The sequence below is a fragment of the Talpa europaea genome, assembly GCF_964194135.1.
Source record: "Talpa europaea genome assembly, chromosome: X".
In the NCBI taxonomy this organism is placed as follows: domain Eukaryota; kingdom Metazoa; phylum Chordata; class Mammalia; order Eulipotyphla; family Talpidae; genus Talpa; species Talpa europaea.
Window position 1 is genome coordinate 77,024,011 of NC_140081.1, and position 25,491 is coordinate 77,049,501.

Consider the following 25,491-nt stretch of genomic DNA (forward strand, 5'->3'; position numbering starts at 1 on the left):
GACATTATGGTAAATTATATTATTGCACATTTACTGAGTTCCAGGGTATCTGGACATGCCTTAAAGGGCCAAGGGAGCATTTCCAACCAGTGGCTTAAAACACCACCATGCTGGGGGAGGGGTGAGTCCAAAGCTAGCTGATGGGTCCAGTGACATGTGGCCATGACTTTGGTGGTTGGACATTTGGTTGGGGGCTACCATGGATAATTTTTAGAGTAGAAGCACTTGGCAGCTGAGCCAAAAATGAGTTTTTTATGGAGAGATTTAATAACACCATTTTGTTCACTGCCTGGCCTCTGTGATGCCTTCTGGTGTTAAGGATCTATTCAAAAGCAGATGTCTGATTCTGAGATTTTATTACAATTTCTCACCATATCCAACATAATTTACTTTCACTCCCATGCCTTAGCATTTGGACAAGCCCATGTAGAATATGTCCAGTCCAAAGGAACAAATCAGGCTATTGTCTTAGCAATGCTAGGGAAGGAGAGAGGCTCCTCTGGATTGCCAGAGATCTGGGGAAATCAGGATGTTGCTAATGGAGGGAAGTTAAGGTTGCCAGAGGAGGAGGCCAGTTTGACACAGAGGTCAGCAAAACATTTGGTTTGATTATATAACACATGTTATGAAATGGGGCACACATTTTATTGAAGCCTGATCACCACAGGCAACATGTTTGCTTAATTCAAAAGGAGGAATGTCTCACCAAGGGTGAAATGCTGGAAACTCTGTGTTCAGGCATGCTTATCTCCATGTATTGAAAATTAGCCATGGAAAATTCTAAGAGCGGAAGGATGAGATTAGAGATTGACCTCTCTTTTTTGTAGCAGGAGCAACTGAGGTCCAGGGTTCCACCCGAGGTTGCAGTGGTCCTCTCCTCCTAAGTGGATGCCCTTTCCACTCTGCCACCCTACCTCTCGCCGTTTATAACATTCATCATGATAACCCTGAGACTGTGTAAGACCCTGAGGTCTCTTGTGAATTATTTGAAAAAGTGATCTTCTCTTTCTCATATTACTAGAGTGCTATGAATTTCATAATTGCATTTACTTTTTTGTACTTTCGCATCTATAAGAACTCTCCATTAAATTCAACTTTGACGTAATATCTATATTCCCTAACCTTCCATATAGCATAACGTCTTAGGAGACAGATGGCATTCATCTGGCTGGCCAACTCACCTAGCACACCCCCTTTTTATATGCTGTGGTCCTTGTTCATGGAAACCGTGACCTACTTGAGGCAGGGAGCATGCCTTTTTCTCCCAGCACTTATTGCAGTACCTGAGAGTGGAGATACCCAGTAAAGTAAATACTGAATGAAGAAATAGACAAAAGGATTGATGAATGGATAGATGTAAAGACAACACCCAAGAAAAGTCAACTGGCTTACTTAGGGGACCTATGTCTCTGTCTAAGAACTAGAGAAAGAAAACTATAAATAAAAGAAAGAGGTCACCTTTCAGAGTAAGGTGTTCAGAAGTATATTTTCCCGTTGAGTTTCCTCCATAGCATTTAGCACAGTGTGGAGCACACAGCAATTTCCCTAAGTGCTGATTGGTTAATCACAGAGATTTCCAGTCTTTGATGCTCTACTGGAGATGGAAGAGAGGGCCAGGGAGTTAGTAAGATGAGTCATTATAGCTTGACAGGAAGATCACATCGTTTGAACTCAAATGGACCTGATAGTTGAAATAACATAGCTAGGGGCCTCTCGTGGTAGCTGACAGACAGTGAGTGCTCATCAAATGGTATTCAATATTACTATTATTTTAATAAGCAAAAATGTGTGCCTTAGAACTAATGCTGCCCAAGGGATCTGGATCAATAATCAGTTTCTGATATGCTCCTAAAACTTAGGTGTCTTTACCAAATGAATGAAGTTGAGGAGAGGGGTTTAGGGGGAGAAACTAAAGAATTCCCACGTTGTATACTTAAGGACAACTTGTCAGCTTTATTTCTCAAGCTTTCTCAAGAACAGACACAAGGTCTTCTTCCCAACCGTGGAACAGTTCCAGATGGATTTTTGGTGCTATTCCCAAGCGGGGGAGACCAGTACCCTCAGACTGAATGAATGTTAGCTACTTGAAGGAAGTGTATTGGGATAGTATCCTAATATCCAGAATAAGACCCCCATGTTTTGCAGTTTTCATAATTCACCTCTAAGGTCTTAATTAAAATGAGCCCATTCCTGTTTCCTATGCCCCGAGGACATTGGCTAAATATTAGCTAAATACAAAAATGAATTCTATCTTAGTCATCAATGATCACTAATATCTCAGCTGATCCAGATATAATACCTTCACTTTAATAAAACCTCAGGGCCAATCTAAAGTAATTTGGTAGACATTTCAAGCACCTGAATAGGTTGGTAAGGGAACTATTCAGTGGCATATAGGAGCATTTTGGTAGTCCTCAAACCACACCACATAGGAAGCTCTGCTTCAGATAACTCTAGAAAGACAACTGGGTACAAATTATAAAAATAACAAAAACAGGTTTTCCTGGTGGTGCAAGGAGTTAAGCGCCACACTGTGAAGCAATCTGCAGCCTCTGCAGCACGAATTTGATCCTCGGCCAGCTAGGGAACAACCCAAATGGCTCAGCAGACCTCTCCTGTCTCACCCACTGCTCCCCTCAGCAGCATATTTCAGTCAGTCTGCCTGTTCTGTTCCCCGCTCTGTCTCTGGTGAATCCTCTCACCACCCTGCATCTCTGGCCTGTACCCCAGCTCTCATATGCATAAATAAATAAATCTTTTTAAAAAATAACAAAAACATGGGACAATTGCTTACTCAACCTATGTGTAAGGGCCTCCCACCTGTCACCTTATTTAATTCTGTAGACATTTTGAACACCTACTCAGAACCTGGCACTGTGCTGGCCGCTGAGAATACAAAGATGGTTCAGACACATCTGGTTCTACGGTCCAGCCAACGCCCCTAACAAAATTTAGAACTCTTATTTGATTGACAGAGGAAATAAAACATCAGAAAAAGCTCAGCAGCTGTTTGCTTATAACTACTTACCATCAGACTTTCCTCCCTAGTTTAAACACTTTTCTTTTGTTCCAAACACAAAGATGAAGCTCTCCATGTGAAAGCACCTAATCTTAGAGGTAAGAGCTAAGTAAAGAGGGAGTGATCAGAGATGTGAAGTCCACAGTTGGCAAATTGCTAGTCATTTCCCAAGCAGACCAACATTGCACTACCTACAAGGCCTTTGAAGAGGAATCCACTAATTAAAACTGTTTGCACCAAGGACAGTTGAAAACATTAGCATGCTGGAGATCCCTGGGGATAGACAGCAAATCCCAAATACTTCAATTGAAATATTTCTCAATATTCAGAAGAATAAGAAGAATTAGAAACCTGATTTAAATGGCATGCTAAAAATTCAGCCAGAAAGAACTTTAGAGATTATTGAATCCTCATTTTCAGAAGGTTAAGGCTTAAAAAAACTTTTGGTGACATACCTCCATGGAAGTCCAAGAAAGAGCTGTGCTGGGATCAGAATCCAGAGCTCTGGGTTGCTATTTATTTATCAATCTAGTCAGCTACTCTGTCAGTTCCATCTCTTCAGCACCGATCATGTGTCAGGCATGATATTAAGTCCCAGAGTAGGTGGTGTACAAATGGTCCCTATCCCTGTCCTTGTAATCTTGGAGAAAAAGACATTGAGCAAACAACTAATTAATTATTGCTAAATATGATACAAACTGTGTAAGATAAGTACAGTATGTTACAGGATTTTATAGGATAGGAGAGGTATCTAACTTTGTTGAGGCAATAAAAGAAGGCTGCCAGAGGAAGTCATGATTTAGGCTAAGAAATAAAAGGTAAGTTGGCTAGCCAGGAAAAAATTGTCCATGTAATTAGGGATGTAAGTGTGAGGGAAGAGAACATTCTAGATGGCATATGGAAAAGATCGTTCAGCTCAGTGCTATCCCAGTTCGCCTATGTTGCCCCTCTCAGAGTTCATACATCCTGCCCTTTTTATGAAGCAGCAGGATGCCCAGCATATTTTATTTCTTCAGAAGGATGATGTAGTGAAAAGAAAGGCATCATAGCCATCTGGCCTATTAAAATAATTATTAAACCACATCTTTGATTAAACAGTTATTTTATTTACCAATGCCATACATCAAGGTAGATAATCAGTGTTTCAAGCTTCTTTAAAGGTCACACCTTCATCCTTTTGCTTAGCACCTGAAAATAAAATAACCCTATATTCAAAGAGCAGATTTTAAGAGATGCTCAGTGAAAATAAGTCCACAGTTTAAAATGGATATAAGCAATGGTGGCATTTTCTCATACATATGTTGAAAAGGATAAGCACAGCACTGTCAGCAGGCAGAGGCCAGGCCTGAATCCCTTCCAGCTCTCAATGGAAGTGCACAGAAAGTGCACTTGAAAACTGTGCAACAGGTGCTAACCCCATGAGGGGTTTGGAGTCCTGTATGCTAGACATGAAAGGGTAATTCCGAATCTCACAGAAGCCCTCGCTTCTGCTGTATCATACTGAATGTGCCTATAGCCCAACCCCCTATATTTACCCATGGTTAAAATTAACTGTTATGAATCAAACCAATAACAAACCCTAGAATTCTGATTATAGAATTCATAGTGGGGGGGAGGGGAGGGAAAGGAGTGGGGAGCAAAAGGAGAACGGGGTCCAACGGACCATGATGGAGGACTAGGGTGCTTTGATCTGGACATGGTGTGCAACATGCTCTGAAGGGGTGGGATCCTAGATCTCTCAATCACATACAATGCTGCAAACCAATGCTACCTCAATATCAATAAAGAACAAAATTAGATTTTAGGAATTAAAAATAACTTGATAATTATTAATATTTAATTTGGTTCCATGCCACATGATAATAATAAAAGCCACTGTATCAGGCACCATCTGTTTTATATACATTATATCATTCAATCCTCACAGCAGCCCTTTGATCTGGGCTCTATTTTTGCCATTTTCAGGTGAAAAATCTGAACCTCTGAGGAATTGACCTATTTGGCCAAAGTCACATACTTTTAAATCCCCTCCCCCTCAACTATAAGCTCCATAAGGGTAGGGATTTGTCTGCTGTGCTCGTTGCCATATCCCCAGCATTGACAACAGTGACTGGCCCAATGAATATTTGGTGGAGTTGGAATCCAAGCAAAGCAGTCTTCTAGAGCTATTCACCCACTGAATGCACTGCCTCCAAGAGCACTATCCTTAGTCCTAATCTACTTAAGTCTTTATAATAGCTTCCATGGAAGCCACAGGTGCTCCTAGCTGCTCACTGTCACTGCTCTTCCCAGACCTTCCACATTTTAAACTCTTCTTAACATTTAAGCTTAGAGACACCCCTTACTTTAAAGTCTCCTAAATGTCACAGGCCCTAGATATTTGCCATTAGGGCATTTCAGATAGTTCCAGGTTCATATCTTAGCTCTGACATTTGTTACTGTATAATGTTGGTTGAGTTTTGTTACTTCTCTGAGTCTCAATTTCTTTATCTGTTAAATGGGGTATTACTTGGAAAATCACTTGCCTTCTCTGAGTCCTTATCTCCCAGGAATCTTCTGACTCTCAAGCCTTCATGACTAACACCCCACATCTCCAGATGCCCCAGCCCTTCATGGCTTACCTCCCCTTTCCCAAGTCCTGAAAATAATCTGGTATCTTGAGAATTTGCTGGACCTTCAATGCCTAAGAAATCTGCCTGCATTTACCAAATATGCAGAAATCGATGATTTCTTACTTGTTTTGAAGAGCCATTTCTAATATTTCTGCTTTTATCCCCACCTAAGACTTTTTATGCTTAAGATTTAAAAATGAAAGAATGAGCAGGATGTCTTCTGCCAGGGAATTTGATGATCAGAGGTTGAAGCCATGAATAGTAATTAAGAGTTGCAGCATTCGCTATATAAAGTTGTTAACTTGTTGATAGGCACTAGATGCACTTCTATGAATAATTCTTATAACTTGCCTTTTTTCATGTTTCCCTCCTCTGAAAGGAAAGACTACACTAAAAATTAGGAAAATAATAGCACCTGTTTTATAGTCAGAAATATTCTACTCATTTTCTTTTTGCTTCCTTCCATTTTGATGAGTAACACCATGGGACTCTAGGGGGAAAAAAATACCATGCTTCTTGATGAAAATGATACCATTGTCCCAGGCTCGCCTTCTTATGAACCATCACTTTCACAGATGCTACCACCTGGCTGCCAGACTCTGCCCAGTCATGGGATTCCAATTGGTCCCTTTACATGCTAACCTACAATTTAGGCCTTGGCCAGCAGGGGATTTCTAGCCACTTCCCTCATTGCGAGTTCATCTTTTCCACAAACAGCAACAGATTTAGGCCCAGGACATAGATCTCGTTGGTCCTCATGCTATTCCCCACGGCCTCCACCCTGAAAGGATTTGTACTGTCTCTCCTGGAATCTAATTCACAGGACGCTGGAATAAGGATGCTAATATTATAGCTAGAGTGGCAAAGTGATATGTAGAGGCAATAACTATCTGTGGGATGGGCCAGGGTGATCTTCTTAGAGGAAATTACATTCCAAGCAGGAAGCAAGCAGTGCCATCCGACTCCCTGAAACTGATTGGGTGAGAATCCAATTACAACAGGTTTCTGGTCATTTCATTCTTTGTGGCAACGTATTAGGAGCCTAAGACCCTTCAATTCAAGAGAGTAGACTATTCTTCTCAGAGCTCGAGAGCTTAGAGCACAAATAAGACAATGGCAGCTAATAAAATAATAACTCTGTTCATTAAGAGCTAAGACATTCACTAACAAATGTGTTATGTCATAGCAACCAAAAAAAAATACCAGGAAATAAGGCGAGAGAATGCAAATGGCGAAATCTCTTCTAAAGACACATAACTGGATTGTAAGCTCAAATAGCAAATATGCATTGAGGGCCAGGATAATTGGTCCTTTATCTTCTTATAAAAACAAAGGTTTATTTGCCCTTTTAATGGGCCGATAAAATTAAATTGGCACCCTGTGGTGTGCACTGAATACATAATCAGAATCTGAAGCAATAAAGGCCAAAAAAAAAAAAAAAGGAAAAAAGCAAAAGTGGAAAAATCTAAAATTCTGAACAGTAAAGAAAAACAATGTAGAAAAGTCATGTAGTTCTAAACAATAACTCCTCACTGTGTGGCAGACACCAGAGCAGTCACTTGTATTGCTGAAAACTGGGGGTCAACAGCTGGTTTTAGAGTTCCTCAAAAGCAAAGGCTGCTTGTTTTTGGGGTGACCCAGAGGAGGCCAGGAAGGGATGGAGCAGGGCCGGGCTAGAAAGTAGGTGACTCCACCAAAGAGGAATTCACAAAACTTTGAAAGCAAAAGCAGCACTCATGAAAAGGAATGTTTTGTGGTTACTCAAACTGCCCTTTAAAAGCATATTCTCTGTAATCCTTCCAAAGCTGCCCCATGTTGAGATCTTCAGAGAAAAAGCACAACAAAAATCTCATAATATATAAACAGACAGCATCCAACCTCCAGAAAAGAAAGTCAGTGCCTGCTAGCTGCTGAACATGAAACACAGTAAATTAAAAAAATCTTCTTCCTGATTCCTAATTTTGATGGCCAGACACATAAATATTTGTTTAATGAGTGACAGCACATTGATAATATTTTCCTGCATTAGCTGGATAGATGAAAGAGAAGGGAAGTTTTGTTATCATTCAATTATTTTGCATCAAATATATTCACATGCTCTACCCAGAGAAATTATTAATTGTGCACAAAGGAATTTTGACATAGAAATCTCAGAACACTGTATAGAAATTCATTGTGTGGAATGATTCAGGTGGTCAGATAAATAAGGAAAAAGATAGGGACACAGAATGAGTCTCAAAGAATGCTTCTTTTAAAAGGTCTTCTAGTTGGAGGTTCTTAATGAAGACAGAACTATCGAGAGGTCATCTCTTTGCCTCCAGCCAGGAATATATCGAAGCTACCCTGAATAAATTAAGTGCATGTGTTCTGCAGATAGAAAGATTCCTCAGTTTTTTTAAGGACCTCTGCTAGCTTTTCCAAGCCTCTTATAGACCAAAAGACCATTTCACAACCAAGGAAATAGAAGTTTTGTTTCCTCTGTATCTCTCTCAGGTAGCTCTCAAAGGACTATGTGCTCGGTGGACCCTCAAATCCATTGCTGCCTGGCCAACACTTAGGCTCAATGCCACCCACAGAACACTGGTGTCGAGACTTCTTAGGGAGAGAGGAAAACCAACATGTGAAGGAACATTGGTCAAAGTGGGAGCCTCAGGGTGAGGCATGGCAGAACACAGTCATAGAGTCACTTGCTCGGTGACATTGCTTTGGGGAGTGTAGGTTCCAGAAAGATTAATCTCTAACCAACTTCATCAAAGATTCCATTTAAAAGCAAAAGAGGCAACTGGGCTCCAATTGTTGCTCAGAAACAAAAACTGCAAGCAATAAAATAAAATTAAATACTCATAATTGACTAATTGCTGGTACAGTTGGCTGCTTTTCCCCCCAGAGAAGGCGTCTTCTATGATTTCTGGAGCATTTAACCAAGTGCAGCTGTAATTATTATTATTCCTATAATAATAGGGTTCCTACAGATCTTCATATTTTTACATGTTTTATATTCATTATCACTAATCCACAAAACATCTCTTTAAGATACATAAATATTGTCCTTGCCAGTATGCAGGAGAAGAGTGAGAGCTCAGAAAAAAGGTAAAATCAAGGTCACAGATTGAGTCAGCAGTGACTTAGAAAACTGAACTGGAGACTCTGCTTTTCAGTACCAATTTATGTCATCGGCTCATTAAGTGCTTATGGCATGAACCATATTACACTGAACCTGAGACAAAACTATCTGAACAAATGTTATGTGCTGCCTGACTCTCCAAAAGCTTCTTGGCCGTTGATAGTTCATATTCACATACATGAGGCAAGTCAATCACAGAATGATTGAAGCATTTTGCAATCAAGTGCCAAAGAGGAGGCTTCCTTCCAGGTGTTGCTGGCACTCGGAGAAAGATCGGTCTCTTAGGGGATGAAATGGGCACCGAAAGCTCTATGGAGGAGGGAGCTTCAGCTAGATTTTCAAAGGTAGGCAAGAATTGGAAAGGTAGACATTTGGAAAATACGTTCCAGGATGTGCACAGCATGAACAAATGGTCAGCAGCAGGAATGAATAGGAAGTATGTCAGCCATAGAAAGACGAGAGAGGCTGCAGCAGCGCCTCCAGTTCCCCCTGGAGAATCATGGGAGACAATTCTGGATGGATTATGAGCCCTGATCTTGGCAGCTCATGGGGTAGAAGACAAATCTGCACTATTTACTGAGCACCTACTACGTATAACTCTGTGCATTGTGTTTTGTCCATGTGTATTCCAGGCTGAAGGGTTTGGGCTCTACCTGATAGCTAATAGGGAGTTGAGGGCCCAGTCACAGAGTGTCAATACCTAAAATAAGACAGAGTGTGCTCAGTGACCTCACTCACAAGTCATGGGCCAACCTCTCAGGACTTATTTGAGTGTTTTTATGACTGAATTTGCAGCTTCTATATGGCAATGCCACTATGATCTGAAAATATAAGGTCATTAATTTTGCATGACATTGCACAAAGAGAAAATAGAGGCCTAATTACTCTTTCTTTTGGACAAAACAGACAACTCTGATGTGGGCAGCTGTATTCACTGGCAGCATATAAAAGTTACAAATTGAATACATGACTGAGCAGCAAAGCGCTAGAGGGGGATACATATTCTGTCTGCAGCGGAAACTGCACTCTACAAGTTACATGTGTTTACTTAACTCTAGCTATTTCTAGCTATTTTGGGGCAGATTCTTCCCCATGGAGCAAGTTCGGCACTTTGGGAGACAGTCTGACTTTCAAGTCACTGAGGGAGCATCTGTGGGGCCCATGAAAGAGGACTCAGATGTTCTGTGTTGCTGCAAGAAGTTAAAGTAGGAATCCATTTGAATGATGCTCTGTTCCAGCAGTTTCTCTTCTCAGCTCCTGAGTTCTAAAAGAAGATGTGTGTGTGTGGCCAGCTCACAGGTGGCCAGGGCTCCAGAGCTGCCCATGAGGGCACATAGGCCCCAGGCTGGGAGTCAGTGCTGTGTGACCCTAGCCCGACCCCACAACATGCTAGTGTTTCTGTGCAGTGATGTCTTCATGCCCCGAATTGAAGGTTCAGTGGCACGTTTCTTAATCACTCCCTTCTGAGATAGTGGGGACAGAGATTCCTTCAGCTCCCATCCCAGATGGCAATACAATGGCACTCCAGCTGGATGGGGGGAGGTGAGTTCAGATGAAGGTTCAAAGTCTAGGGAGTAGAGACAGACTGGGAGAACAGGAGGCGGGGTCAGGTAGGACTTCGCAGGAGGCAAGAAACAGTGAATTTCTACAGGCAGCAATAAATGAATGTTGCAGACCATACTGGTGCTAGGCTCGGGGAAGTGCCTGGAGCTACAGTAGTATCAGGTGCTGAAGAAACAAATTTTATTTCATGAACCACAACACAGAAACATACATGTGATAACCACAACAAAAGTTTCATGGAACAATTTTTACCCTTACTACCTGGGTACACTGTGGTATTTTTCTATCCTATTTCATCCACTTTTGTAAATCCCAGGTCATGACTCACTACACCGATTTCATACCCGACTGGGTGGGTTATCCCCTCTATCTGCAAAACACCTCTATAGGAAAGGGAGGGAGGAATAGCCTTCATCCTTCCTTTTCTCCTTTATTAATCATAGACTCTGACCTGAAGAAGTTAGAACTATGGTTGAAAAAATAGGGACTGGGAGAAGAGTGGTGAAAGTGGGTTCCAGGGCTTCCCTGGTGGCGCAGGGGGTTGAGCGCCACACTTTGAAGCTGTCCACAGCCTCTGCTGTGCGGGCTTGATTCCTGGCTGGCCAGGGAGAGTCCCATATGGCGCAGCAGACCTCTCCTGTCTCGCCCACTGCTCCCCTCAGCAGTGTATTTCCATCAGTCTGCCTGTTCCGTTAACTGCTCTGTCTCTGGTGAACCTTCTCACCCTCCAGCACATCTGGCCTGTACCCCAGTTCTTATACATATGAATAAATAAATCTTTAAAAAAAAAAAAAGAAAGAAAGTGGGTGAGAAAGTGGGAAGGAAGATGAGGTCCTGTTGTCACTGGGCCAGCTATGAATGTCCTAGAAGGGACTCATATGAAATGGAACTTGACGGTGTAACTCCACATCTCCAGCATCTGGCACAGTGCTTGGTACTGTTCAGTAAATGGCCAATGAAAAATATCTGCTTAATTAACACACATAAGTTAGAAACTCCTTGAATGTTTATATCTGATTAAGACTCAGTGGCACTCAGAATCTACCCTTGAAAAATATCAGTGTTGACAGGGCTTGCTATCACCAACTTTTAACTTCCCTCCTTTGCGTCTTCCCTACTAACATTCAGCCCTACCTTCATATGGCAAAAAGCCCCCACACTGCGGTGCTTCAAATGGAGAGGCAATCTCCATAGGGTCTACACAGACAGACAAAAGGGATGTACAGCTTCAGATGTTTGAAGGCCTGTCATTAGAAGACAGAGTAGAAATGTTGTTGTCTGTGAACTTCAGACTAAAAAAAGAAGCCATAAGTGGTAAAAGTTAGAGGCAGATTCGTGCTTGATATGACAAGGAAATTTCTAATAACCAGAGCCATTGAAAAGTAGAATGTATTGCTTTGGGATGCAGTGAGTTTGCCATTATCAGAGTGCTCAAGAGGGGATCAAACTGAAGGGGGGATCTTCTCATTGTTTAGGAGGCTGAAGGGGGTCATTTGGGCATCAGACTCAACATTAAAAATGGCTATGATTGGGCCTCCCCTGGTGGCGCAGCAGTTGAGCACTGGGCTGCAAGGCTGCCGGCAGCCTCTGCAGCACCGGTTCGTTCCCCGGCCGCCGGCGAGGGTCCCACAAAAAAAAAAAAAAATGGCTATGATCCAGCAATTCCACATCCAAGTATCTACTTGAAGATTGCAAAAACACTTATTCAAAGGGATGGTCACTGTAGCACTAATTAGACTAGGCAAGTTATGGAAACAAAGTGCCCAAGGACAGATGAGTGGATTAGGAAGATGTAGTTTATACACACAATGTAATTCCACTCAACCATTTAAAAAAAAATGGAGTCTTGCTATTTACCACAACATGGCTGGAACTAGAGGGGATTATGCTAAGTGGAAATAAGCCAGAAGAAGGACAAATACCACATGATTTCACACATATGTGTGATGTAAGAAATGAAAAACAAAGGGACAGAGAAAACCAAACCAAATCAACCTTAGAAATGTGACTGTAAAACAGAGGCTACCAGAGGGGGAGGAAGACAAGGAAGACAAGGAAGACAAACTGGGGAGGGGGCACAATGGACTATGGTGGAGAGCTATGGGTGCCCAGGTGGTGGGTGTAGTGTGGTGACATGCATCTGAGGAGGTGTAGACAACAATTTTTAAAAAATGACTTTAAGGAATTCAAACAATGGGAAGTAAATGTCTCAATGACTGACAATGGACCTAAGTATCTTATTGTTTATATGGTTTTGTTTTAAATTATGGTATAATTTAAAAATACATACAATAAGGTAACAGACAACCATTAAATAGTTTTTAAGAGTGATCTTTGTTTAGGACCTTTGCTTACCCTTCACCCCAGCATGGGTTGCAAATTTTTTTTAAATGGCTTTCAAATGCTATATGACATGATATCAAACTTGAAGCTCTAATCTGTCTATGACAAATTGTAGAGCTGATTCAAAGGCATCGTAAGAGTTCATCACTTTGGTGCCCAGCTTCAGAAATGGTTTCATTGGCTGTGACTGGATCACTAGGTAAATTAGTTTTTCCATTAAGAGTTATGTTAAATCCCATGTAAAATGAGTTGCAAGTTGAGATAGGCCCCTGCCTACTTTAGATGATTGATGGGGATCTGTGGGTGAATGGCGGAGACTAAGACTGGGAAGAATGACGATTCCGTTGCATTATTTTTTGTAGGGATGATGTTTACTGGGATATAGAATCAATATTACTTACTCACTGACACTCTGTAGCTTGTGTAATTTTTCAAAACAGAGTTTCAGCTTTTATTTCCATTTATTCTCAGCACATTCCTGTGAGGTGGCCAGGGCAGGTGTTAGCTCTACTGGCTTATAAATGACAGACCTGATGCCCAGTGAGGTAACTGGCCTAGACCACACAGCAAATTAGGGCCTGAACTACACAAAAGCTCCAACAAATATTTTTTAAATAATATTAATAGCAGTGACCATTTATCAATGAAGCGCAAACTCATATGAGAGTTGTAAGCACTTTGCACGCATTTATTTAATCTGCACAATGGTATGGGGTGACTGTTATAATCCATTCATATGAAAAAGAGGTTTGGTGAATTTAAGTAACCTCAGACTATTCTAAACCAGTAATTTGACCTCACAAATGGACTAGAAATTTCTTCACTCCCATGACCACAACTCAAATCCAAACTACTATCAGTTCTCACCTAAAACAGCATTTAAATGTTCTCCTTGCTTTCACTGATGTCCCCTTAAGTCTACTGTCCATATAGCAGCCAGATAAATCTTTTAAAAACATAAATCAGCATATGGAATACCCATGATAAAAATCCTTCCAAGATTTCCTCCCAGGGTTCTTAAAATAAAGTCTAAATTCCTTACCACCATCCTACAAGGCCCTCCATAGTTGGATCCCTGTGCCGACCAGACCCATCTTGCACACGCCCCCTCACTGGCCACACTCCAGCCAGGCTGGTCTTCAGTGCTTCACAGGCATCAAATGCTGTCCTCCCTTGGGGCCTCAACAAGTGCTAGTCTCTGCATGGACTTGCTCTTCTATTCTCAGGTATCGACTGAAATGTCACATCCTCCGATAACTGCACCCAAACCTAATCTACATTAAAGTCACCTTGTCACATAGTTTCATAACACATGAATGCCTTCCCTTCTCAATAGTTACACCATGGTAATCGCACATTGGTATGATTGTTTTATTCATATTTGCTGCTAATACTACACTGTGAGCACCGTGGGAACAAAGGTCCTATGTGTTTTGCTCATGGCTGTATCCCAGCACTTAGACAATGTTTGTCACCCAGTAGGAGTTCAAAAGTTATTTGACTAATGAATACATTAATAAATGAATAAAAAAATGTAAAACTTCTGAGCGCCAATGCTTAACTATATTGTCTTGACATAAAGGGCCTAAAAAGTACCCCAAGCCCTCTCAGAGCTTCTCCTGCCATTTCTGACACTGCAGTGGAAGAAGGGTAGTTTCACTTACATTGTGAAATGAATTTACCAAAATACATGTGTGCATACATTAATGCCTGCATTTGCATTTGCACATCGTTATGTTCAAGTAGGATCAAATGTTGATAATGACTATTTTCTTTGCCAGGTTTAGATACATGCCATCTAATTGTAAAAATAACTAGTTAGACTGTTGGAAGGCAGTGTACTCCTGAAAGCAGAGCAAAATGTTCAAGAGAATTAACCCAAAGATGGTAATTAAACCATGGAATCAGGAGAATGAGGCTGACACCTTGTTCTGATTCTGGTACTTATAAACTCCCACTGGGGTTACTAGAACCCAAGACCGAAGGGTGTTTAGGGGGCTGGGGAAGATGATCTGTATGAACCCAAAGAAAGTATGAGCTGGCTTCTTCCCCTCCACTCGCCCTAACACCTATATACCTTGTCTAATTCTTCCTTTCCTGCATTCCCAGGTTCAACACAAATGGCCAGGTGTTTTGTATCTGCCTACTTGGTAGACTCTGAAGAGTCCAAAATATCCACCCTTCCAAATATTCCACTGACATAACTCCTTTGAGATCATCTAAATATGTATGTATTTCCATTAGGTGAAGGCCTAGTTGTCTGTGGCAGGAGGTCAAAGTGACCTTGTGGTTATCAAAAGGGGTGTGGGGAGGAAGAAGGAAACAAGGAGTGCCATTACCTTCCAAGGAATATTTGATGATATTTGGAGGCACTTGGGGTTATCACAACAGTTGTGGTGGTGCTACTGGCATCTACTGGATAGAATTCAGGGGTGCTGGTAGACATCCTACAGTGCACAGGACACCCCCATCATAAAGAGTTCTCCAAGACAGATTATTGCAGAAATGGTAATTAAGTTGGGATGGATATGTTTTGATGAGACAATTGCAATCAGAAGTTGAGGGAGGAAAGAATAAGGAAGGAGGGAAACTAAACTGATAGTGGTGTTGACAATAGACTGGGGGGAAGCCTGGAAACAGGTGATCATTTGTGAGATTATTATCACAGTCTGAGAAGCAATGAGAATCTGAACTAAACATGTATAGGAAATAGACACCTCACTTGCTGTACAGAGAGAACTGATGAAGCATCACCAAAGAATGATAGAGGGAAATGAGGCAGCGAGAGAAGGCAAAGATGACACTTAAGACCCTAGCTTGGGTGACTGGAAGAAGTGGGATGCATTAGGAAAAACAGGGACAAGAGGAGCAGATCCATGTGTGCAGGGGTGACAGCAGAGAAATCATATGTGGAATGTGTGAGGCCATGAAGGCCTCCAGGTGAGACTATTTTATGAGCAGTTAGAAGTGTGGATTTGGAGCTCAGGAGTGTGTTTGAAAGCCAGCAGTATCTGCAGTCAGCCAAGGGTGGACTGCATACACTACAGAGGCCTCAAAAGGCTGCCCCGTCAAGTCTGTGTATAGTAGTTTATACCACCTACATTTGTGTTTGCACAAGTATTAGATGACAAAACAACACATTTCTCAGAATATACCCCTGTCTTGAGTAACACATGACTGTATTTAAAAGCCATGCATGTGGAGGTAGTGAGATGAGATTGTCCCCTGCTTGGCACATACTACTGGGTTATCGGAAAAGTCATGACATATTATGCATCATAACTTTTCTGATAACCCAATAGAAGTTCCATAAATATTTGTTAAATTAAAAAAAAACATTTTGAGTAAGAAGAAAGAGGGCTAAGGATAAACTCTTTGAACAATTTTTAACAAGGGGGTGGGCCAAAAGGAAAGTGAAAAAGAGCAGGAAGAATGGTTGAGGAGCCAACAGAGGCTAATACTCTTGACTCAGGAGCATTTCAAGGGGAGAACTTAACCAACAATATCTAATGATGCTCAGCAGTCAAGTGGAATGATGTCTTCAAATAGAGTTGGATTTGGCAGTGAACAGGTCATCATCAAACTTGAGAGCTGTTTTAGTAGAGTGATGGGAACATAAACTAAGCTGCAGATACAGAAGGCCACAAGATCCCTATCCCATAATTAGTTATGATGGTAAGGAATGAGTTAGAACAATGGCTTCTTGAAGTGGCGGGGATTGGGAGGGGGATGGGGAGATCTTTTAGCAGATATTTAGCTCCATGGGGCTTTATTCCTATCTAAAAGCTTTAAAGAATCCATTTTCTTGCTTTTCTCAACTTTTAGGGGACACTCACATTCAATAGCTCATAGCCACCTTCAAAGCTAGCAATGGCTGGTCAAATCTTTCTCATGTCAAATCCTCTAAAACAGACTCCTCTTTTAACCTGTTTTCCACATTGAACGACCCCTATGATTAGATGGGGCTACCCAGGTACTCCAGGATAATCTCTTTATTGTGAGGTCAGCTCACCAGCAATCTTAACTCCATTTTCAGCTTTAATGCTCCTTAGCCACCTCATCTAATTCACAGATTTGGGAGACTAAATAATAGCCTCCCGAAAGATATCCCTATCTTAATCTCCCAAATTTGCAATGATATTAATGATAAACTGATTCCACATAAGGGAATCACACACACACACACACACACAATCATCAATATCATCATTTCAGAAGAGAACAGACTCTACATGTAACACTAGACAATAGAAGACAATAGATATGATATAAAGGACTGCCCTTCCTGAGAAAGAATAGTTGTCAACCCTACCCCAAATACATACCCACATGCATATTTCAACAGACTGAAATCTTCAGCATGGACCAACACCATAGTTTTCTAAAGCATTGGACCACATGATGCCTTAAGATCCCTCTTAGGTCTAAGCTTCTTTGATCGCCTGGAATGGTATTATTACCTAGAGAACCTTTTGTAATATATGTCTATCAGTTCCTTCATAACTATATTTTTCTTCTTCCTGCTTCAAATGGAATCATTAAGTCAGCAAGAGTCTTGAGTTTTCTCTTTCCCTCCTGATTCAAAAGGTTAGGAAAGTGGTATGTAGTATTGTTATTCTGATCTTTGGGGTAATCAGGTTTTTGGACATTTTTGTAATGATGCCTTTTGGAATACGGGTGGTGTAATTAGCTACCACACTGTACGTTAACAATACCTCTCCCAACCCTACAGACTTAAGGACTATAAATAAAAGCATGGCAGCTGGCTCTAGCTTTGCTTGTCACTCACCATTGAAGGGAACACAGTCGGGAGCTACACTGGAGTCCCCAGGATTCCAGGATGTAGTCAGAAACAACATATTCAATGAGAATTCCGTGTTTTGCTAGTAGAGATGGAGTCAGGCACTCTGAGGAAGCAGAAAGTGAAGATATTTCACAGCACATTCTCCAGCCAAGTTCTTGGGTTTCTCTCTTAATCCATTACTACCCAGGAATCAGAGTAGACAAGAGCACTGAAGAAAGGTACTGGGAAGTTGACAGAGGAGAAAAACTGTTACCTGGATACTCATTGTGAAGTCAAGAACAATGGTTACTATGGGGAGGGTAACCTGGTAGGAGGGCAAAGTATGCTGAGAAGATCTGGCTGGAGGAAAGAAACAGAAAAAACTGCTTAGTTCCCAAGGTATTTATTAAGCACTGTGCTATTTACTCATCTTATGACAGTAATAAAGCATCACTTATAACTAAAACATAATTTATATTTTACTTATCTCATTTATTATTGTCTTGTCCTCTCACTAGTACATAAATTACAAGAGAACAGGATCTCTCTTCTCTCCTATATCTCCCAATACATACAACAATGGCAGGCACTGGAGATGGTCAATAAATATTTGTTGACTGCTGACATTAGCTGAGTAGCTCTTATGTGCCAGACACTGCTATAAGTCTTCCCATGAATGAACTCATGTTAACTTTCACGACCCTGCTATTATCCCAATTTTACAAATGAAGAAACTGGATCAGAGACATGGAAATATTAAATAATTTGCCTAAGAAGTGATGAATTCAGGATTTCAACCTATACGGTCTGACGTCAGAATCTGCCTATGTAATCACTATTTATAGGTTTAGAGACATTAAGTAACTTGCACAAAGCCACACAGCTTAAGTTTGGCAGAGCCATGACTAGAACCCAGGTCTGCCTATCTTGGAAACTGTTGTCCTTCTCCTTCATAAGACATGGGGAAAATAAGTTATCTGGAATGTTCTAGTTCTTGGGTTGTGTGATAGTTTTATGGGTACTTATTATATTTACATACTAAAAATAAAAAAATAAAAATAAAAATAATCTGAAATTTCAAATTTAATTGAACAACTTATATTTTTATTTGTTAAATCTGTAAATCCTATCTCACCTGGGACAATAATTATTTTTTAAATTTATTGTTGGGTTTGGATCCCAGAGAGTCTGGGTTTTGGAACAAGATAGACTCGGGTTCAAATCCTGGTTCCTCCACTCAGGAGATAAACATGTTTGTGTCTGAATTATTATCTGTTAAAGAGAGATAATAGCAATACCTCATGAGGTTGTAGAGAATAGTAAACAAGATAATATTTGTACAGGACTTAGCACAGTACCTGGCGATACTAAGCACTCAATGGCTGTTCTCATTAATTTGTCAATTTTATATAGAACATGTCCATATGCCAAGATTGGCCTGGTACTACAAAACTGGGCATTTACAGGATTAATTTGGGAATGGTATCCCCTCAGTCTCCCTTGCTGATGACCAAGGGAAAGTGGCATCTAGCCACTTCCTTTTTGTTTCTGAATACTCCCTTTGGCCCTGTCATGAAGTGCTCCAGATTCATTTTCTAGTTGACATTCTCTTTGTAATACAGACCTTTCTGGGTGTATTCGGGGCGGAGTGGGGGGGGTCACTTAGAATCCCTCAAGTTTGGAGGCTCTTGTCTTCCCTGTTGGAGATGCTTGAAAGACTGATAATTACCTTTGAAACGTTACCTTGGACCCAATATCCAATGAGTAGGTTTAAATTGAATGTATAGAAAGCAAGATGCCATTGATACTGTGAACTCTGACACAATAGGGTTAAGAAATGATTACATTGGTTTTCCACTTGCTTCCTCTTCCTATTTCCAATGCCTTCCTTCTTCTTGGTGCCAGTGTCTTTACTGTTCCACCTCTCAGGGAGGGCACCAGACCCCACGCCTTCTCTTCTCTAACCCACACATCTCCATCAAAACTTACTTGTCTGCATTCCTATTTGTCTTGCCATCAAATCAGATGTATTAATGAATTCATCTTAACCTGCTAAGGACTAAAAAAGATTCTAATAATCCCCCACCCAAACCACAGACTCTTTTTCAACACCCTAATCATGAAGAAATAAGGCTAACAGTAGCTTCTTAGAAGATAAAGGAGACCATGCAGGACCCTTTAAATCACACCACATTATCAGTTGCCTGTTCTACTGCTTCACATGAATAGGTGGGAGAAGTAGTGCAGATAATCTAAAGATTATTTCCACTTGGTTTGGGAAAGCACCACACACACAGTGTTGTTGAGCTGATGTGCTTTGCTAATTATGTTCTACTTAATATTGAAATTGGTTACATTTTTTAGCTCATCTGGGCCAAAAGATGGAAGGAGGTGGTGTGGCCCACTTGAAAATGAAGGAAAGCTAACAATGATCATGAGAGGGACATGAGCATTCTATATGTAGACTGATAGGTCTGGAAGATAAATGCAAAAGGTTCAAGATAGAACTTTGCCAATTACACATGAGCAATATAGGCCGGCTTAATCCATGTGACTCACTGGAGCAGTCTTCCCAAGAGTCTGCCCAGAATCTGAAATCCTCTTCATTAGTTGTCTACATTAAAGGGTGTTAATCATAACATAATGAAGGTTAAAGCATTATAAAACCTAAGAGGAGTAACACATTTCCTAGCAGGTAAATCAGCAGTTTATGGACTAAATCATTAGACATTATAGTCACCTAGTAGAAAAAGCATTTTAAGGGGTGGAACACAAGACAGTTGTACCCGGATGGGGTTTGGGTAAGTGTACTAAGATGCTCCCGGGCAGCTCTGGTGTTGAAAATTAAGAGCACAGAGGTGGGACAACTTTCACCTCTTTCTTTCTCATTTTCTTAGTTTCCTGCTCATGGCAAACATATAGGATCTGCAACTGTGTCAAATAAATTCTTTCCTTCTTTACTGTTTTTCTGAGCAACTGAGATTTCAAGGGATTCTAGAGATTTCAGAGATCTTCAATTTTCTTTTAAGGCATGTCATTTAGAGCCCAAACCTAACTATATGTTGTATTTCCAACCCCTACAAGCTGCAGCAAGGGACCATGGGGCTATTGAAATTTCTTCCTTCTTCTCATTACAGTCTGCTCCCAGTTCTCGAGAGGGGTGTATGCCATCTTTGGATTCTATGACCAGATGTCAATGAACACTCTAACCTCCTTCTGCGGGGCCCTGCACACGTCCTTTGTCACGCCCAGCTTCCCCACTGACGCAGACGTGCAATTTGTCATCCAGATGCGCCCAGCCTTGAAGGGGGCTATTCTGAGTCTTCTGGGTCACTACAAGTGGGAGAAGTTTGTGTACCTCTACGACACAGAAAGAGGTAAGAAGATGCATCTGTTCTCTTTGAATACTCATGTAACAGTGGTGTTTAATGTTCCTCAAATCATGCTTCTTCCTTTCTCTTCCAATAAATAAAACCTAATACTCCTTTTATTTTATTTATTTTCTGGTTATATTTTTACTTCAGTTGTGGGGGTTATATTTTTGCTCTTCCAAATGTGCATATGATCCACTCACTCTCCACCAAACCACTGGTGTTGATGAATAAGCCAAAATATTAAAGCAATGGTAATTTTAGAACCTAATATTTCAAACTTGATATGTCATATATGACACCCCTGGCCCTGAAAAGGGGTTTGGGATAACCTCCTAGTTGAGTCACTGCTATTGAAAAAGTATTCCTTCTCCTCCACCCCCCCCCAAAAAAAATTTATGTTGTCTAAGATGCACAAAGCAAAAGAAGATCAGTCTAAAATAGAGGCCTAATCTGGAAGTTTTGGAAATTTAGTCCTTTAAGAGATTATAGTTATTGCTGCTTCACAGATGAGAAAACTGAGGCCCAAAGAGGAATTATGCTTTTTCACATGGCATTTTAACCACAGAGCAGAAACTTACGTCAGTATCTCCTGCTTCCAGGGCTTAGTCTACCAGGTCACATTGGATCTTTGACTTATAGATCCTCAACAGTTATCTAATGGAAACAATGAGTTTAGACAAGCTAGAATGGTTTTGGAGATGGCTGGTTTTCTAAAAGTAAGCTAATATATTAAGAACACATTTTATTGAAACAGTTTCCAAAATAAAGGGTCTAATCTTAAATGGTATGCAAGTAGGTGTATTTGTTACTGGCTAGAGCAATACATCATAATTCAGATAAGCAGACTCCTCTAAAAACCAGTTATCTTTGAGGGCTTCCTCAGTAAAATCAAGGGACCCTATACCATAAGATTCCAAAGGCAGCATTTTGTTTTTTTTAAATTTTTTAATTTTTATATTCCCCATACAATTTCACCCCCCTTAATTTGACCCCAATCCCTCCTTTCCCCGCCCCACCCCCATAGTGTGTCTCTGGTTCATCGTTGTTGATTGACAGCGTTTCTTTATTATTTGTTTGCCTGTAACTCTGCTCAGAGGTGGGGATGGCCCTCTCTGACTGACTCAGAGACGGAAGGAGTAGGTGGAGGACCGGTCTTCCTAGTGGCAGGTCGTTTGACCTGGAGAGGAGATTCTTCAGGGTAACTTGAAGGAACATTTTGTTCTTGAGAACCCAGAGTACTTTTCAGTTCACTCTCATTTCGGTACATCATCAAACCCTGTCAGGAAATACTAGGACTTACATTGGCCCATGCTACTTAGCTGCAAAATATGTCAAATTTCATGAGCCTGAAGCAGAAGAGTTTTAGTTAAGCTCTGTCACTAGCCCTCTAACCCTAGCCCTCATCTCACTGAAATGCTCTTGGCTTTGGTCTCCTCACTTAAGATGCTTTCTTCCCTAATGTGATATTCTATGATTTATTTTTGTGATATTATACCAGATACAGGACAATTTGTATCTTTTTACTAACCCTAACATATAAGTTAATCAATCAATTCTACAAGCTATTACCAACCCCCCATAGTGTATTCCATTCTTGTAATAGGTGCTTATACAGTTCCAATAGGGATGTTCAGAAAAGGATATTCATAAAACAATTCATGAACAACATGAGCACTATCAAACTGAGTGTCACAGTACAGACTCTGATGGCTGCAAGAATTGTGAAAAGGTAGCACTCCAAGAAAACTGAATTTTTAGAGAAAGCTGGCTTAGAGGAGGTAGGCCTTGAAGTTGTGAATTTCAAGAGAAGCTGGAGATGGGGCTTTGGGACTGGCAAAAAGCATAAACAAAGGGCAGAATCAGGCAGGAATGCTGTGTCCTCATACTGAGCCATGCCTGATGCGCGTACAAGAATAGTTTGAACATTATAATTCATAATTTGCTAACTTTTTTTAAAGATTTATTTTTATTTATTTATACAAGCACTGGGTACAGTCAGAAGCACGTGAGTGTGAGAGAATTCACCAGAGCCAGAGCGGGGAGCAGAGCAGGCAGAAGGACCGAAGTACACTGCTGAGGGGAGCAGCGGGCAGCAGGAGAGGTCTGCGCGCCATGCGGGACCCTCCTGCGGTGGTCGGGGAGTAGCTGGGGATCGAACCGGCGCTGCAGAGGCTGCGGGCAGCTTCGCAACCCAGCACTCAACTGCTGTGCCACCAGGGAGGCCCAATTTACTAACTTTTAATGCATTTCATTTCTTTCAAACACTGAGGATGAGTTAGCTTATCTTCAAGTTCTTTATACGGTATCATCTAGTGCATAGCAATCTAATATTCAGAACTGAAGTCTGTACGTCAAGACAGTTTATCTTCTAAAACTTTTTAAAAACTAAATACCAGTTCTACTAATACTGTAACCTCTCATTTAATGAAAAGCAGGAGATGCAGTTAATGTATTCTGTCCTCGTCTCCCATGACCATTCTTGGACCATATAATTCTCTACTAGAGAAAAGGAAACAAAAGTTCATCTATGTCTATTTCTCACCCTTGCATCTTCAAATCATCTCAATAAATAGTTAGGACACTTATACAGTCTTGGAGTCAAAAGAAATCTTTCTGAATCATATGTGTTCATATTTTTCCCTCTATAGTCATTTAGCTAGTGGGACTAATCTGCTCTACTTAAGAAATACTTTTTTATACTAATTTCCCCCTCATAAAGTCTTCTTACAACATTGCACCATGGGGGCCTCCCTGTGGCACCAGGGGTTAAGTTTCAGCACTTTCAAGCTATCACCAGCCATTGCTGCATGAGTTTGATCCTAGCCAGGGAGCTGACCCACATGGCGCAGCAGACCTCTTCTGTCTTGCCCGCTGCTCCCCTCAGCAGTGTATTTCAGTAGATCTGCCAGTTCTGCTCCCCACTCTGTCTCTGGTAAATCCTCTCATGCCCGCCCCCCGGACTACGTATCCCAGCTCTTGTATGTATACATAAATAAAGAAAAATTTTTTCTTAAAGAAAAAATTGCACAATGACCTTGGTCTAAATTTTTCAATGGTTTTCATTGCTCCCATTGGGGAAAAAATAGTCTATTCTTCAAGACTCAACATAATTATGCCTCAGTCATCAACATTTTTCAGAACTCACTTTACTCATTCATTCATCCATCCAATAAGTGCTGGGGTTACAGTGATGAGCAAAATAGACGTGGTTCCTACTCTTCCCTATTTTCCTCATGAGAACAATAGAGAAAAAAATCAAGCTTACAAGTAAAACAATTACACATTTTGATAAGAGGCTATGAAGAGAACAAAGAGACAGGTACTAATGAATCAGACCTCATTCTAAAAGTATTCTCAGTTGTCGGCCTCATGGAGAACAGGCATTTAAGCAGGGAACTAAAGGATTAGGAGTCATCTATGTGATGAACAGATGAAAGGATTTTCAAGCAGTGAGATAGCAAGTGGAAAGGTCCTGGGGCTGGGAAGAGTTTGGCACGATTGGGGAGCTGTAAGAAGTTAAATATGGCTAACGGGTAGGAGGAGGTTTCTAGTGCCTGAGAGGAGACTGTTGGGTAGACAGAAGCCAAATCATAGCCATGGAGTATGGCCAGGAGCCATGGTAAAGAATGTGGATTTTATTCTGGCTGCACTGGGAATTCACTGGAAGATTCTGAGTAGGGGAGTTACATGATCTTAGTTTTCATAGAGAATGGAGGGTGGTACAAGAATGAGAGATATGAAACCAAAAGACAATTATATACCTCTAGGTGAGAAATGATGGCAGCTTAGCCTTGGCAAGAGATGGAAAAAAGTGGGTGGAGTTGAAATTCATTTTGAGCAAAGAATCAGCAGAAGTGGGAGATAATTGATTGACTGTGGAATACAAAAGAAAGAAAGGATTCATGGTTGACTACTAGCTTTTGGTTTCAAAGACTGCGTGAGATGGTGGTGCTTTTAGATAGTGGGCAGGAGGAGAGCCAGTTTTGAGGAACAGAATTTTTGTCCTCTGCTGAATGCCCACAGAACCCTTTTGTCCATGTCATTCATTTGGCACTTAACAACATTGCTTTGCTATTGCACTGAGTCTGCGATATACTTCCCCAAGCCCTTCTCTGCAGCATAGTAATAAATAATTGGTTAGCTCCTTGACTTAGAGCTTGGGCCTCCCTTAGTAATTAGCGCAGACCTAGGTATCTACTTAGTGCATTCCCAACTTCATTATTAATTCATCAAGAATAAGCCTCATCTTTTTTCAATGTTGTTCTGAAAAAGAGAGAAAAATAAGGAAGCGCAGGAAGGAAGGGAGGGTGGAAAAGGAAGAGCAGGAAGAAAGAAGAGAAGAGAAGAAAAAGGAAAGGCGGGAAGGGAGAGAGGGGATGAAGGAGAAGGAAGGAGGAATTGAGGGAGGGAAGGAGGGAAGGCAGGAGGAAGGACTCAATTTATAGATCGAATCATGTGACCCACTTTTTAAAAAATATTGAATCAAATATTCTGTTTTTCCCATTTTGTACAATGATCAGCTATTGCCTTAGTAATAAAAATTGAGAGAAATTACAACTGTGAAATATAATTTTAAAATATTTTAAATTACATAAGAGCAAAAGGGAAAACAGAGACAGAAGGGAGCACCTATAATTACATTCAAATAAGCTAAATATACAAATGATGTGACT

At 40.9% G+C, this 25,491-nt stretch overlaps 1 protein-coding gene across 2 annotated transcripts in view; it reads left to right on the forward strand.

Annotated features, from left to right (window-relative positions):
• GRIA3 (glutamate ionotropic receptor AMPA type subunit 3) overlaps nucleotides 1-25,491 on the forward strand; it is a gene marked incomplete at both ends in the record, with an annotated part of 261,431 nt that overhangs the window by 53,630 nt on the left and 182,310 nt on the right. For both annotated transcript variants that reach the window (XM_084259151.1, XM_084259150.1), the window contains one exon: nucleotides 20,582-20,821. In XM_084259151.1, coding sequence (XP_084115277.1) covers nucleotides 20,582-20,821 — 240 coding nt within the window. The remainder of the gene's footprint in view (nucleotides 1-20,581; nucleotides 20,822-25,491) is intronic.